The following is a 16,817-nucleotide window of genomic DNA, read 5'->3' on the forward strand; positions in this document are numbered from 1 at the left end:
TGTCAATTTTATAACAGTCAACTTGACATCCACTTTATAATTATTTAGATGATAATCATTGAACAATTTGAATATAATAATTAACATTCTCCATCATCTTCTCATCTTTTTTTTTCATATAAAAATGACTTGATAATTTCTTCAATATTTAAATCTCAAAATACTTTTGTGTGAGCTTTAATCCTTTTTATCTTAAAGGGAGTTTGATTTGGAATTTTTTAATTTTATTTTCTCTATAATCTTACGAAATTTCCATTAAAAGAGATTTCTGCAGCATATTTTATAATATCTCATTAGTCTTGAAACCCATATCAAAATATATAAAGCATATATATATATATATATATATATATATATATATATATATATATAAAGCATTTATATATATAAATATAAAGCATTTATATATATATATATATAAAGCATTTATATATATATATATATATATATATACGATAAAATGATCGTTTATATAATTCAGAAGCAAATTGATTTTGAAAGATAATTAGTTTTTCATTGATCTATTAAAAAAATCATGTTAAATATGATGATTTTAATACGACAGTTCTAAAAAAATTACCATAATTCTCCTTATAATATCAGTTTTATAACTGCCACAATTTGTATATATGACATTTACAAATGTCACCGTACCATTTTCTTTTCTCATGTGCTCATTTCTCCCTCTTAATACTTTTTTTATTGTTTAAACAAAAAACTCATTCTCATTAAATTATTTTTCCTAGAAAAAAAATTAGTTTCCAATATTTTTCTTATTTACAAAATTTTTCTCTTATTTTCAAAACTCTTATTTCAAAAACCATTCTCATTTCTAAACCTTTCAAATAGTCAAACTAACGAACCTCGTCAAGTCTTCCACGCAAATTTGTCAAACTTTCATACTTGAACTTTGTTAGACCTTTTATGCAAACCCTAGTTGAGACTCATTGGAAACTCAAATACACCCTCACAAAAACCTTCACAATAAACTCTCACCATCATCTCTCCTCTTGAACTAGGGGGCAAAAGAATCTGCACCCGTGAGTATCCGCGTGTAAAATCTGTTACGAGTATTTAGTATCCACGAGCAAGAGGTACTCGCGGGTAGCGGGTAATTTAATACTCACTCGTTAACGGGTTAGATTCGGGTATCATACTATCCGTGTCTGCGGGTATCCGTTACCCGTTTAAAAAATTGAAATTACAATTTTACCCATTAGGTTATAACTCTTCAATCTTTAACTTCTTTATTTTTTGCTGTCAAATAAATAGGAAACATAAATCTCAATTTCCGTTAAAAAGGTTGTTTTTAATTTTGCTCCTCTATTATGGTGCAAAGGAAGTAAAGGGAAGAAATCAAATCAAACCAAATCGATTTTTCTTTGGGCTCGTTTCTTCTTTTTCTTCTCTCTCAAACTTCCTCGAACCTTATCTGCAATTCCCTCATCTCCGCCGCCTACCAACAACAAGGATCATTGTCCCTAGCGACGTCGCAAGGACCTCATGCAGCCGTAGCGTGACACTAATTTGGCGGTGCCGCTTCCTCTTCTGCCATCCACGGCTCTGCCTGCGGCAAGCAGTAGAGCCAGCCACCAGCAGCAGCAACAACAGGTGATACAGTTTGCGGAGCTTGAGAGACTAAACTGCATCGGGAGTGGTCTACGACGTGATGAGATTCAGATCTGAGATGCTTTGGTGCATATTGGAATGCTTTAGTGCAAATCTGAAATGCTTTGTTGCAGATCTGAGATGCTTTGGTGCAAATCTGAGCCTGGACAAAATGAACTCAACAGTTTTTGGAGTCCCGATTTCTCTTTGAAGTGAAGATCCATGGTTTATGAGTTTTGAAAAAGAAAGAAGAATAGTGTTTGGGCCAAAATTTGGGCTTGGATAATTGGAAAACGATTATCCAACGGATATCTACGGGTTAAAAAAAATCTGCGAATTTCTTAATGCGGATACCCGCGGGTAACGGGAATGGTATAGGTACAGTTTTTTACTTGTGGGTCAGGTTCAGGTATCACACTATCCGTGCCCGACCCGACCCGACTCGTTGTCATCTCTATCTTAAACTCTCACCAGAAACCCAAATAGCTCACTGCCACCATCATCCCTCTTGAAAAACTCACTACAAAATTATTATTGTGAAGGATATGAGGTTTACCCATCAAAGAGGAAGAAGAAAAAGATAGTATCATTATATGCTTATCATATTGGTTGTGGTACAATATCATGATCGTGAAAGAAACTACTCATTCCACCCTCAATAACCAATGGGAAATACATTGTGCAACCTAAACATTTTGGTCAAGAAGATTTTTGGAAATAATAAATCATAAGCAAAATAATCCATAGATATAATGTGAAACAAGTTTGTAAATGCATTATGTCAAAATATAATGTTTCAAAGATATAATAAAAAACAAGCTGTCGATATTTGCACGAGATTATTAAAAGTTCACTTATTTTATGAAGGAAATATCCAGTATGATAACAATGTAAGTTTAATTAAAGGAGACAATACTCAAAATTAATCAAGTTTACTAATAAATATTTTTTTTATTTGTGGATTTTCTCTCCATTTAGGTTGTAATAATCCTTTTTCTTATTTATTATTATTAATGTATTTTTATGAAAATTATCATTCAGTAGTAATAATAGAAAATGATAAGTTATTGAATAAAATTTAAGAAATTCTCAAATGCCACTTATATCAAATATTAAATATAAGAAATATTAATCTTTTTTTTAAGGTTCATTAAATCTTAAAAATACAAAAATCTTATATAACATTATAAAAAAAATAGAAGCATAAAAACATAACTTCATCTTGTATTGAGAAGGATAACATTATAAAAAAAAATAGAAGCATAAAAACATAAAATTGAGAAGGATACAGCAGTTAGCAGAGAGTAGATATGACTCAAAACTCAAATTCACCGTGTTAGTAGCTTGTTTTGTTGTTTGGACTGTGGCTGTTCTGCTTCATTACGACTGAAAGTGAACAGCGAAGCATGGCTAGCATGATGTCAGACCCGTAAACGGGACCGCAAAACTACTTGCACCGAGCAACTTTCTCTGCACCCCTTTTATTGTTTCTTACCTAAAGGACATTAATTAGCTCCAGTGTCCTATGTTGGTTCGGTGAATTTGAACAAATTTGTATGCACTCCCATTTCTCGTACCATACAAAACTTTATCCAATACCTATTATTACACTATCTAAAGTCCGAGGAATATGCTTCTTGGTGACGTGTTTGATGGCTTTCCAAAGTTCATACTCTATAAATGATGCAAACAAGGGTCACTGTTCTCATGTTTCAAACCATTCAAACGTTGAAGAAACTTTCGACAATCTTAAGAGTTTTCAAAAACAGTAAAGTAAAAATCTAATTATACATGATAAAGTTGTACTTAAATGATAGTGAAATTACAATGTATAAAGTATTTAATCTAATGATAAAGTTTAAAGTTTTATTAAGTGGTCAAGGAGTATAAAACACTAAAAATCTTAGCATTTTAGTTGTGGTTGAGTATTTGTAATAGCAGCCGGGTAGAGCAAATTCAATATGCATTAAGCAAACAAAAAAATTGTTCCCCGACTGCTACTTATGACAAAGAATGTGTTGAATTACAAGGAGTATGAGTTTGTTGAATAAGAATGGTATGAAAGAGCAAACGCTGCATGTATTGCAGCCCCAATAGGAAGAACATCTTCATCAATGAAAAAGTAAGGACTGTGAGCAGGATATGTGGATCCACTCTTCTCATTTCGTGTACCCAGAAGGAGGAATGTACCTGGTACTTTTTCCAAGTAAAATGCAAAATCTTCACTCCCAGTGAAGAGGGGAGCTAATTCTATGTTATCTTCTCCAACAATCTTACTAGAGACTTGGTGTGCTAGTTCGTATATTCTTACATCATTTGTGGTTGGAGGGATTGTGGGATGTTCATTACCTAAGAACTCAACCTCAGCATGGCACCTGTGTACTTCTGCCTGCCCTTTCACAACCTGCCCAAAAGAGGTTACATGCAATTCAAAATCCTCTTAGACAAATCTCTTTCTATCTTTAGTTTTTGCTTCTTAGTATCTAGAGCGAGCTGCATTTCAATTGATGTGATTTGTGTTAAGATTTTGTTATTCTGAATGCAAGTTATTGGGGAAACCAAGTATAAGATTCATCCTACATAATATCTACTGAAAGTTGTTTCTTCTCAAAATCAATTTTTTTATCTAAAATCATGTTGTTAACTGAGTATTTCAACTTGATGCTGGAAATTAGTTCATGACAGCTTGATAAAACAATATAGAATGGTCACAACCAGACATTTACCTCTTCTATCCTTTTCCTCAGTCCATAGAAGCTCTTTTTGCTGAATGCTCTAAACGTACCTCCAAATGTAGCTGAATCAGGGATGATGTCGTGAGCATACCCTGCATTGATCATGGCCACAGAAAGCACCTGCCAAACTAAGATCTCTGAGTAAAGTTTTGTGGAACTAATAAACCACGAAGAGAATCAGTCATACATACTAATTAATGCGCCAAAAGTTTCATCTTGCAATGTATTTTTACAACTGAATTTGAGAATTTCACTCCACCTGAGAATCCAAAGGATCAACCTCCCTTGAAACAATGTTTTGCAAGCTAATAACTGATGTTGAAGCAGCCAAAACTGGATCATAGCAATGCTGGGGAACTCCTGCTAAACCCCGTTTTCCACTGATTTTTGCTTTGAAGCCTCCACATCCAGCTAAAAACTCCCCTGGCCGTGATGCAACAACACCCGTTTCGTACTCTGACCCCAAGTGCAAGCCAAGAATAGCCCCAACATCTTCAAGCACCTTTTCTTGGATCATTTCTTTTGCTCCTGTGCCTCTTTCCTCTGCTGGTTGGAATATTAGAACAACAGTAGTCTGCATGTGAAGTTAAAAGTTTTCAAAGGAAGAAACACATATTATGGTACATCCTAAAATGTTCATCTTCCGATTACACTTCACCTGTAACATGTCCTTCATTTCTTGCAGTATCTTTGTTGCCCCAAGTAGCATGGCAACATGTGCATCGTGTGCACAAGCATGCATTTTTCCATCTACTTTGCTCTTATGCTCCCAATCAACCCTTTCCTGTTCCCAGTCACATATGTCAAACTAACCATCAATTACTTGCCAAATTTGTCCTAGAAGATAGCATTGGTAAAGAAGGTTACGTTCCCATTCTCAGCCTAGTACAAATGTATAAAGTATTGCAACGGTATATACTGATATCAAATGATCAAATTGATTACCTTATTTACTCACAAATGGGTGGTTTCCAATATAAGTAAACAAGAGATTAGAAATCTGAGTAAAAGAAGTTTGTGTAGGAGGAGTAATAGGATAATACAGAAAAAAAAATCCTGCAGAAGTTGTGAAAGGAAATTAACTGATTTAATCCATTGGAATATTAATGGTGGATTAAGGTGTGAATTTCAGTACAGATCCCACTAAAATTATGGTCACAACTTTCCCATATAATAACAGTACTCCAGGTTGTACTTAGTGGAATTCAATAATAATTATCTTGCCACTGTTTCCTTTTTCCACTTCTGAAAACTATTTCCAGGTACATGATCAACAGCTTTCAAAACTAATACAGGATGCTTTCCGCTTCCTCTTGTATTTTGGATGAGTGAAATTAACAAGCAGCACGTAATCCTCGGATTCAAACAAACACCAATTCCCAACTCAAGAAGACTACAAACACAATTAAACTTGTTCCTTTCTTTTACGAGTTTTGTCCACCCAGGAAACATAACTATTTGCTAGGATCCTTTTTCTGATTTGTTTTTCACTAAAAGAAACAAAAAAATCAATAGCCAAAACCAGCCAGAGCTTAGTATCCGCAAACACGAGCATGCATACATGTCCATCACTTGTGTCCATGAGGCATCAAAGAAGAAAAGCTTGGAAGAACAAAGTGAGAAAGAGAAAAAAGACCTTAACGAACAACACAAGACTGTGTGTGGTGTGCAAAATAGTAACACTAACCTGAATTGGCAAAGCATCCATGTCTGCTCTAAGAGCAACAAAAGGAGGAGACCCAGAACCAATTTTGGCAACCACACCAGTCCCAGCCACAGGCCAGTCGTAAGCAACACCCAACTGGTCAAGCTCACGCCTGATGAGAGCACTTGTCCTGAACTCCTCATTTGCAAGTTCTGGGTGTTCATGGATTTCCCTCCTTATTCTCTTCATCCATTTCACCGTGCCAGGACTGTTAGCTAGCTCCAGAATCTTCTGCTTCAAAGAAGAAGAGCTTTGATTGGTAAACTCATTGATTGAAGGAGTTTGAAACGTGAAAGAGAAGCAGGTGGGTAGGAACAGGAAGAGTAGGAGAATAAGTCTAAGATGGTCCATGTGGCCAAGTGGTAGATATCAAGAAGGTGAAAAATGAAAAAAGCTTAGTGCATATATATATATATATATATATATATATATATATATATATATATATATGAAAAGCCCTGACTAGACTGGATTTTATTATGTCCACGTTAGAGAAAATCCGACCATGCTTCTAAGTATTGGTTGGCACATCAAAAACAATTGCTTTATTCTGGTAAAAGGTTATCTGATTGTGTTTGATTTCGTGCCCTTACCGAACTATATGTTTACACCAAACTATTTCCTCTCTTTGTTCTCCGTTCAGAGAGAATAAATTTATTTTTTAATTAACTCATTTGTTTAACTTAAAACTATTACATGTCATTTGTTTGGCTGTAAATTTTGAGGGGCAAAGCATTATGAGAAGAAGAAGCAGTGGAATTTGAAGTGTGAGGATTGTTGGAGATGAAAGTTTGAAGAGGGAAGTGTTTACTTTTTAAGGATGTATACTTGCCAACAACTTTGGCTTCTTGTGGAAAGTATTGTGACCACATAAACTTTTAGTCTTTGTCTGGTTTAGAAATTGATTGTTTGAATCCCAAAGAAGGACATTCCAACCACCTTCAAAGAATTGAATCCCATGAATTTGTGCAATCCAAGGTATAGTTGGTCCTCTCCATAGCAGTTTTACACCAGCCAAAAAAGTATGGGGAATAATCTTATTATCATCTCTCAACAATTTTGTATAAAAGGTGAATATTCAAACTTCAAGTATGGAAGAGTAACAAACTAACTTGTGGATTTGGAAGACCTAATTTGGTAAACTCACATTATCCTCATTATTCAATGGGTAATTTGTAGTTTTTAATATGTAAAAGAGATTGACAAATTTCCTAGAAGCTTCTTTTCAGTGTTTATTATACTCATTCACCGTGAAATATGATTCATCTATTTTACATAAACGTTATATCTAGCTATATAAAGAAATTGTGTCTGGTAACTCTCTTTTTGTATATATTTCATTTTCGTTTTCATTTTTTCTCTCATAAGAACATAATAAAATATAATAATAATTATTATATATATATATATATATATATATGTGTGTGTGTGTGTGTGTAATATTTAATAGTTATAATAGATTTTTTTATTATAATAAAAAACAATCACACATACACCCATGTTTTTCCGCTGTTATTGATCTACAGAAGATAGATCTTCTTTTCACAATTTTACGTAATGCTATTGTGCAAAACATTTATATTTATCTTCAGATGTTTTCTTTATAAAAATTATGTAATTTTTAATATTTTTAAAATAGAAACTAGTATTTTTACAATAATATGATATAAAGTATATAAAATTCTTATAAGAATAAAGGAAGATAATAATAATAATGAAGGGCTGTTGCTAAGCTGTCGTAAACAATATATGTACATTGTCGCGTTTGTCATGTGTATTATTAGTGATATTTTTTCTAATGTAGATCACTAAAACAGAGTGGCTTTTTTTTATTTAATAAACTTATTAAAAAAAACATTAAGTTAATAATAAAAAATATTATGAAGAGATGACATTCCTTCGGTATATTCAAAAAGTAAGAGGAAAATTATATTTAGAAAACTTCAATAAAAAAAAATCATGACAAGGATAGAACATTTTAATCACACAGAAAGAACGGAGAACTAAAAATTCAAAGCACCTTTGGAAGTTGAGTTTTAAAAGAAGAGAAACAAGAAGATACCTTTTTTGTGTGTTTAATAAATATTAATTTATTTTATTCGAAATAAAAGAAAGAGATAATAGTTTAAAATAAATTGAATATATTAGCGTATTTATTTATTTAATAAATAAATAAAATATTTTTTCTCCAATTAAATATTATTATCCTGAATATTTTCTCTCTAGCTTTCGTGCTATATTTTGTTAAGTTTTCTATTTAAATCTATCACTTACTCGTACCCTATTTATATTCTCCATGATATATAACCTCTCCAATAAAAACTATTATAGTTAGTAAGTGCCATTCAAAAAATAAAAACTCTTCCGTTATTATAAAAGAAGTTAGTATTTATATAAATATTTTAATTTGCAATAAATAAATTATAAAATTACATCTAACATAATTAAGTAAGGTAATTGGATAAAGATAATAATTATATTATCCAATTAACAATAACATCATTCAATTAAGAAAAAATAAAACAAAAAAGATTTAATTAATAATAATTTTTTTTAGTATTCAATAAACTATGAAAATTTGATCTGTTAATAAAAAATGTTTGAGGTGAAAATTTGTATTTGCATGTGGAACACGTGTTTGTGTTAGCACATGAGTAGGTTAGGAGTTTTAGTATAGGAACTATAATGGAAACAAGTACGTGCAAGCCTAAAAAACTTCTGGATCATGCCTCATGGCATTTTATCTTTTCTTCCTTTAACTTAAACCACATGTTTCACTTTTGTACCAAAATATATACTTCAATTAAATACCTAAATTATTTGTATGGTTCCTAATGTTCTTCATTCTAGATAGCAAATTTTCCTTCTTATTTTTAATTATGATTTGAACTCAATACAGTAATATAATTAGGAAGAAATTATGGAGCATCAAAAGAAGTTTTCCAATAGAGAGATAAAGAGGTAGAAATAATTTTAAGTTCTCTTTTTTTTTTCTTCAAGAGTTATAATAGCGTATATAAATTATCATTGGTTGTAATTTATAAATGATATGATATTTTTATACATATGAACAAGTTAGTCAAAGACTTAAGTATAAATATAGTTTAAACCTCAAGTCTAATTTTGTATCGCATTCTAAGGAAATATTTTTATCATGAAATTCTATATATTTTTATCACGATATTTTGAAATGCATATTAATAATTTAAGAGAGGAAGTTATTCATTAACTATATTTGGTCTTCATGTCTAAGCAACATGCAGTCTGTCTTTTGGGTCTATTCACTATTGCAACAAAAGTTTTTGACAATTGTTATTTTCTGACATTCAATGTTAAATTCATATTCGACGTCTTATTGGAATATGTTAATTTTAACATTGGATCCCTTTTCTGGAAGTCAATTTTAACGTCGAACCCCTCATATTCTTTTTTTATAAATAATTTGTTTTTATAATATTACCATACCTGAAATACAGAAAACGAACACATCATAAAATTGTATATATTATGAGTTTCAAGTAATGGAGAATAACCACTCAATGTCGTCGTCAAGAACCGTCAACTCGTGTACAAAACTACATCATAAGCCAAAATTAATCGGCTCAAACGAAATTTAATCGATGCAAAAGAAATTTAATCGGTGAAAACATAAGTTAATCGGTGCAAAATAAATTAACTCGAAGAAAATCAATCAAAAATACCTTGCAGCAACAATGACGAACGCAAATTAAACGAAAACCCAAACGATAACGCGAAAGAAAGTGAGGCTCGCGTTATGAGGTTTTTGGGTTTAAAAGGGCATTTGACATCAGTTCCCTCCACCACTGACGTTTAATTGCTAAAAAATTCATTTTGGCGCTACTTTGGAATATTTTCATAGCTTATTGACGTCCGAAGAAGAGGATGTGATGTTTAATGTGTATTAAATGTCGACCTCTTCTACATGCAAATATGAAAAGGTGACCTTTCAAATATGATTTTGCAGAGGATTTGACGTCTCGTCTACGGGTGGGCCGACGTCTTTCTCGTAAAAAAATTAATATTAGCACTTAAAATGAGATATTTCTGGACATTTTTTATGTTCGTGACAGGGGAGCCGACGTCTAATTCAAATTAGACATGTGGGGGCCTGTAGCCGATGTCTAAAGGCAATAAATCAATGACTTTTCAGTTCTGTATGCAAACCATTTAACATATAAGCTTGGGAGAGCCGACGTCTATACCTTATTTGACATCAGAAACCCATTTAACCGACTTCTATAATGATGTTTTATTTACAAAACTGTCATCGATAATTTTTTACGTTGGATTTCGTTAGACGTTAAATGTGTGACGTTAAATGTTATTTTTACACTTGTGATTAGAGCAAGCCCCAAGGTAAAGGTTGTGGTGTAGGAGTAGTCTCTTCAATCATTAGACACAGACACACAGACAGACACACAAACAGACACACAGACAGACACAAACACACACAGACATAGACATAGACACACAAAGACAGACACAAACACAAACACACACACACACACACAGGCACAGACACAGACACACACACACACAGGCACACAAACATGCACATGTGCGCACGTGCATGCTTACGCGCACGCACAGGCACACACACACGCACACACACACACACACACACACACACTATCCTCCTCAATAAGTTGAAAGATGAATATGTATATTTACTTTATATGTATATTTTACTTTATAGTTCAATAACTTTATAACAATTTTGTCTCTAAAAGCACTTCAATGGGTTATTATTGTGTTTGTTGAGGAGGGGGTTTACTAGGAAGATACAACATCAATGAGACTCGAGCCCAACCATATAAGAGATTGATGTAACATCCCAAAATTTTTTGCCTTTTTAAAATTCAAAAAAATTAGAATATTGCAATAATACAATTACGGTAACACCCCGAACCTCAAGCTCAATTCTATACAAAAGTTTACAGCTCAGACTTAATAGTAAAGATAACATTGAATCCTTCTAATACATTCTTCCATCTCTTCCTACACTTGCGCCAGATCACGTGACATTCCTTCATCTGCTCCCGTATAACAAAAACGTTATACGATCATCGCCAAAATATGATTTTCCAATACATGCACAAATAAGTAAGGGTGAGCTAACATGCAATATATCATTTATAAAAAATATGCATAAATGCTTTGATATAAACATCATATAATACTTAGGTTAGACATCCCCATATACCAACCTACCAAAATTTCTACTAGACACTCATACGGATGATACATTGATGAGCTACTGGACAAAGCTATTCCCCAAACATTTTAACCGGATACTATTTGGACGGACGCTATCTGCCGAACACTATCTGTCGAGCCCTATCCGCCGAATGCTATCTAATGAATATTATTAGACTGAATCCCATTTGAACGAACGCTAGGTGATCATGCACAATTGAGCCGAACGCTAAACTCAGAAAACCATAATGACCGAACACACTCATAATGAACACTGAGATCAAACACTAGGCCGAACGCTAGAAACCGAACGCCAGATCGAATACTGATTGCACGAACGTTAAGATTGATCACTTAGGCTCGACACTAGACATCAAACGCTATTAGACGGATACCATTAGGTCGCACACCAAGAGACTGAATGCTTAGTAAGATCAAACACTTAGACTTCACTATGAGACAACGCACTCTACTAGAACAATTACTATTATTTCGAACACTATTCAAACGATCGTTCAAAGATCAAATCTCGCGCACCACAGATTAAGTACCATTCGGACGAACGCTTAATTGATCACTTTACTGGATTTAACACTATCTGAGGGTAACCTCATCGAGACCGGATGTTCCCTACGTATGACCACTAACCGTTAACAATCCTTGTCTGAGACAAGCGTCATCCAAACCGAGCACTACCTATGAATGATCACTGCCTGAATCATGCATCATCACGACTAATCACTATTTATTAATCGATCGCTACCTCAACGAATATCAAGGCCGGTCACTCCCCATAAATGATTGCAACCTCAGAGCAACATCACCAATAAAGATCATTCTCTAAGAACCATCGCTACGAGACAAAACACTAGAATAAAGAACGCTTGAGTCTGGGTTAAACGCCTAGAGTACTCTGCTGAACACCTCAGTACTGACCGAACGTAATCAAACTAAACCACAGGGTACCAAATTAAGATCAGACGCTAGCTACCTCAGAACAACTAACATCAAGATCAACTGTTACATATTAACGCTTGCTACCTGAAAATAAATAATACCAAGACCGGACGTCACTAATAATAACGCACGCTACTACCTATAGACCCAACAAGTTTTACTTCCCGTCTCTCTCGAAGAATTATTCCAAATCCAGCTTTATCTGCACTACCATTTCTCCCGTACCAGCACGATCATCACGGGTGGAAACCACAGCCACAACATGCAAGATGAATAACCAGAAGTATCACATCATAACCCATTACATATACTATAACAATTCCCATGATAAATCGACCCACATGACGCTGCAGACTAGTCTTTCATAAACTAATGTCTTTTACTTGTAATTCGTCGTCATAACCTGCTCTCAATAATAGGCGACCCGAGCCGTCTTCCATCGCGACTTCAGACCTATCTCCTCGACTCCTCAAGGACTAACGAGTAAAAACATCGATACTACGCGTAACGATGCACTATACTCAACACGAGCCGAAGTCATTGGGCAAGACATTCACCTCCTCGCGTAGAAGAAGGTGACACTCGAATCTCCGTCTCACGCGAGACTAGCAAAAATGCTAAAAAGGACAGACGAAGTTACAAGTAAATAACATAGTGTATGTACCACCTCCAACAGAATAAACGTGCTCAATCACGAATTCATACATATTCTCAATAACATGTATAAATAAACCAATATTGGATCAAGGAAATAACCAACAATTCTCAATAATTGCTTCAAAATACTCCCACGGATTCATACAATATTGTCGAACACTATTTCCAACTCGGATACTGTCTGGACGAACGTTCTGGGATCCATCATCATCAACGACCGAACGCTGCCTATGGACACCAAATGTTATTAAATCGAGCCCCAAATGACGAACGCTCAAGAGCAAGCGTAGTCGTAACAATACCGCTGACGAGTACTTCCTGAGGATTAATATCATCGAGAGCGAACGCTCACAAACACAATTAAACCAAGGACGAACGTCCAAGATCCAAACCGAACACTTAAAGCCGGACGCTCAAGATTGCTACCCAAGAATTCCAAGTTAAGAACGAACGCTTATACTCACTAATATCTCAATACCGAACACTCAAATCAAACACTATTAATCCCAATACGATTAGGACGAACGTTTTGATACTTAGTCGAACCCCTAGGTCACTTTGTAGAACGACATTAAAAAGAAGCCTGACCGAACGACATAAATTAGCAGCTAACCGAACGGTGCTTAAATCAAAACTTAACCGAACGCTCATCACTAATACCCCAAGGCCGATCGTTCAAGATTCAAAACTTAAGAATAAACAACTTAAAACCGAACGCTCACTTATACCCAAAAACCGAACGTTCAAGATTCAAACCTAAGAAGGTTAGCTTATGACCGAACGCTATAATCACTAACACCTCAGACCGACCGTTTAAGATTCAAACTTAGAATATCAATTTAAGGCCGAACGCTCACAAACTAAACCTGAGAATACCTCATCAAAATCGAACGCTTACTATTACCAATGCATAATCAAGACCGAACGCTAAGGATCACCAGCTGAGACTACCAAATTAAAACCGATAGTTATAATCACTATTATATGAAGACCGATTGTCGAACGTTCACTTATACCCAAAAACCGAACGTTCAGGATTCAAACCTAAAAATCCATATTAAGGACGAACGATTGCAATCACTAATACTCAATACTGAACGCCCAAGATTACTTCTTGTGGATGCCAATTTAGGGACGAACGCTCAAGTTGGAACCTAGAATACCAATTGATAACGAACGCTCACAATCTGTACAATGCGAATACTAAACTAAGTACGAACGTCTAACATCTCTAATTCACTGGATAATATCTTTGACGAACGTCAAATATTTAACTAACACGAATGCTGACGCTCGTTACACGAGAATACAAAATCGGACGCTCACAGAACAAGCCCAGAACGAACGTAACGCTCGTTACTGGAGGAGGCAAGACCGAACGGTTAAATTGTCTGACCTAGGTTGAGCACTAGTTGAGCGAACGCTCGTTCTACACGTTATAATTTGGCCGACCACTATTAGGTCGAGCACCAATTGGACGAACGTCCAATTTTGACTCACCAAAATTGGACGTACGCGCATTCTGCAGAATTCTGCAGAATCGCACCAGATTCCAGAGAAACCCAGAAACCCCCCATTTTCATCCCCTTCTTCCTAGATTTTACCCAGATTTGCAGCAAACACATAATATCTCAAAAATCAAGGAAATAAATCAAACTCCCCTTACCTCTTGAAGACTTCCTTGTAAATTTTGGGATCTATCTCCTCCTAGACGTGCAGATCAAGATCTCCTTGCAACCTCAACAGTTCTTCATTTCCTCTCCCAGATCTTGCTGCAAGGACTCCACTCTCACCAGATGCCCAACCCAGATCCTCCTCTCAGCCCTTCTGAAGTTGGTACAGCTTCCCATGGGTGCTCTTTGGACGGCTGGAAACGGGAGAAAGGGTTCCCACCCTCTGGCTGCTCTCTCTCTCTCTCTCTCTCTCTCTCTTTCACATGCCAAAAATGAAACCCTCACCTTGCTAAGTTTCCTGAAATCAGCACCTCCAATAATTGCATCCTAATAATGTAAGAGGTGGGTAACCACCATGTCCCCACCATGTCCCCACCACTTCTAAAATACAGGTTCTTACAATTGACACTATTCTCTACCCAAAATCTTAAGTCAATGGATTAATGGATCTTCACTTTTATACGCTGCTCCATTTTTTTATTTTCACCCAATGTGAAACTTAAACTCACTTAGAATTCTAACAATTACTACACTAAGATATGTATAAAGTACTCCTAAATCTTAAGTGATATGAGACTTTTAGACATACATTATTAAAGTCTCAAAGATTTTTTGGACCTCAACCAAAGCATTCAAAATGATAAGTTGTCATATTTTATGATATCTTAGGTTTATTTATAGTCACAAGAACAATTATGATTTAATGTGCATGTTGGTTAGTGGGAAGTGCAAATTGTTGTTGTCACTTGCTTCCTAAGCTAGCAAGTGTCATGATTTGAGTGGTCCAATTTATCAGAGTTTATTTTTAAGTGCTCTATGTACAAGTAAGAAGAATAAGTGATTAAGGATTATAAAAAGACTCAATTTTACTGCTCGACACTTTTAGTACCTAGAACATCACAAGAACATTGTGTTTGTATAGAAAGGTAGTAGAATATTTAAACCTTGTATTTGTTGAAAGACATATTTTTTCTACCCAGTGAGAAAAAATTGTGATATTTTAGATCATTCACTTTACTCACCAAACTCTTAGCTAAGTGTGATTGTATTTCAAACTATACTTGAGTTTTTAGTTAGGAGTAATTACAAAATAATACTTGTGTTGTTTTAGACAAAAATAAATAAGGTTCAAATAATATTTCGTTAGTATCTTTTTAGCATTAGTCTACAAGGGACTAAATTAGTTAAAAACTGGACGTAGTTTACATTTATAGATGAATCAATATAATTTTTTTTAACATAATTTCTTTTTATCATTAATCTCATATATTGGATCTTATAAAATATTAATCAACTAAAGAAGGAGAGTTTCTCAAATTAAATTAAAAAAAAAGTTACAATAGTTTGTCTGACCATATTCTATCAAATGTGGTATTGTGAGTTGTTAGCCAAAAATTTTCAGAAAATTTAACCCTCCCCTCATTTGTATTTCACTTGTTAGCCAAAAATCAACATTGAATGACATTTTTTTACATGAACAGTATATTATATTTCTCTAACTAAATAATTTTCTAAGAGATCTGAAAGATCTTTCTTTTTGTTTTCATTATCAATATTCTTACCTCAAGTCCGCGTCCATTTTGAAATTGATGATTTTATTAAGATTTTATCCTTAAAAACTCTTCAATAAAAACGTTTTAAATGGATTTCAACCAGTGGAGAGACCTAACTCACCATGAGTTTGAGCTTGGTTGGATAAAAAATCTAAAGAAATTTTTTTTATTATGAGTCAAAATCAATTTAGTTTAATTTAATGAACCAAATAAATTTGTGCTAAATTATAAGTTGATTTATCTATTTTCATATTAGAAAAAAAATACGATTTGAAAATATAAAAGGTCTTAATACTAGTTAATTATTTAAAAATCAATCTTATTATTTATACTTTTTTATATATATATATATATATATATTAAGTTTTATAAAATTGTGATATTTTTCACAAAAGTGCAATTAACATTTTACTTTCTCAATTAACGCCATAATACCACTAAATGTGTAAATTAATTCACTCAAAAATATTATAACTTGTATCGTATAAAATATGGGCCGATCGGTTATTGAATAAGGTCGATCGGTCTATCCGTCATTGATCAACTTGGTCAAATGGTTTGGGCCGTAATTGGGCCTACAACGCTACTAAGCTACTTCAAATGGTAATTGGGCTAGCGCATAAGTTGTTAATGGGTCAATAGTCCAGTGGATGATAAAATAATTAAAGATATATGGTTAAAAGATATTTAATAAACCAAATCCAAAATATTT

General features: G+C 34.0%; 1 protein-coding gene across 1 annotated transcript; it reads right to left on the minus strand.

Moving 5' to 3' along the window:
• Positions 1–2,812: 2,812 nt before the first annotated feature.
• On the minus strand, positions 2,813–6,440 carry LOC108321473 (IAA-amino acid hydrolase ILR1-like 4). Its single transcript, XM_017553238.2, has 5 exons — positions 6,031–6,440; positions 5,002–5,127; positions 4,603–4,917; positions 4,335–4,463; positions 2,813–4,012 (listed from the first exon to the last, which is right to left on the minus strand). Exons 1-5 carry the CDS (start codon positions 6,397–6,399, stop codon positions 3,632–3,634), a joined length of 1,320 nt encoding a protein of 439 aa, XP_017408727.1. The 5' UTR covers positions 6,400–6,440; the 3' UTR covers positions 2,813–3,631.
• Between the last annotated feature and the right edge of the window lie 10,377 nt (positions 6,441–16,817).

Source organism: Vigna angularis, chromosome 1, assembly GCF_016808095.1.
Source record: "Vigna angularis cultivar LongXiaoDou No.4 chromosome 1, ASM1680809v1, whole genome shotgun sequence".
Lineage (NCBI taxonomy): Eukaryota > Viridiplantae > Streptophyta > Magnoliopsida > Fabales > Fabaceae > Vigna > Vigna angularis.

Excerpts from the sequence above, each read along its gene's own strand:
- LOC108321473 (XM_017553238.2), bottom strand. The coding sequence starts at position 6,399 with ATGGACCATCTTAGACTTATTCTCCTACTCTTCCTGTTCCTACCCACC. Across the intron at positions 5,128-6,030 it reads TGGATGCTTTGCCAATTCAG|GAAAGGGTTGATTGGGAGCA; the intron begins GTTAGTGTTACT and ends GACTGGGAACAG. Across the intron at positions 4,013-4,334 it reads TGAGGAAAAGGATAGAAGAG|GTTGTGAAAGGGCAGGCAGA; the intron begins GTAAATGTCTGG and ends TCTTTTGGGCAG.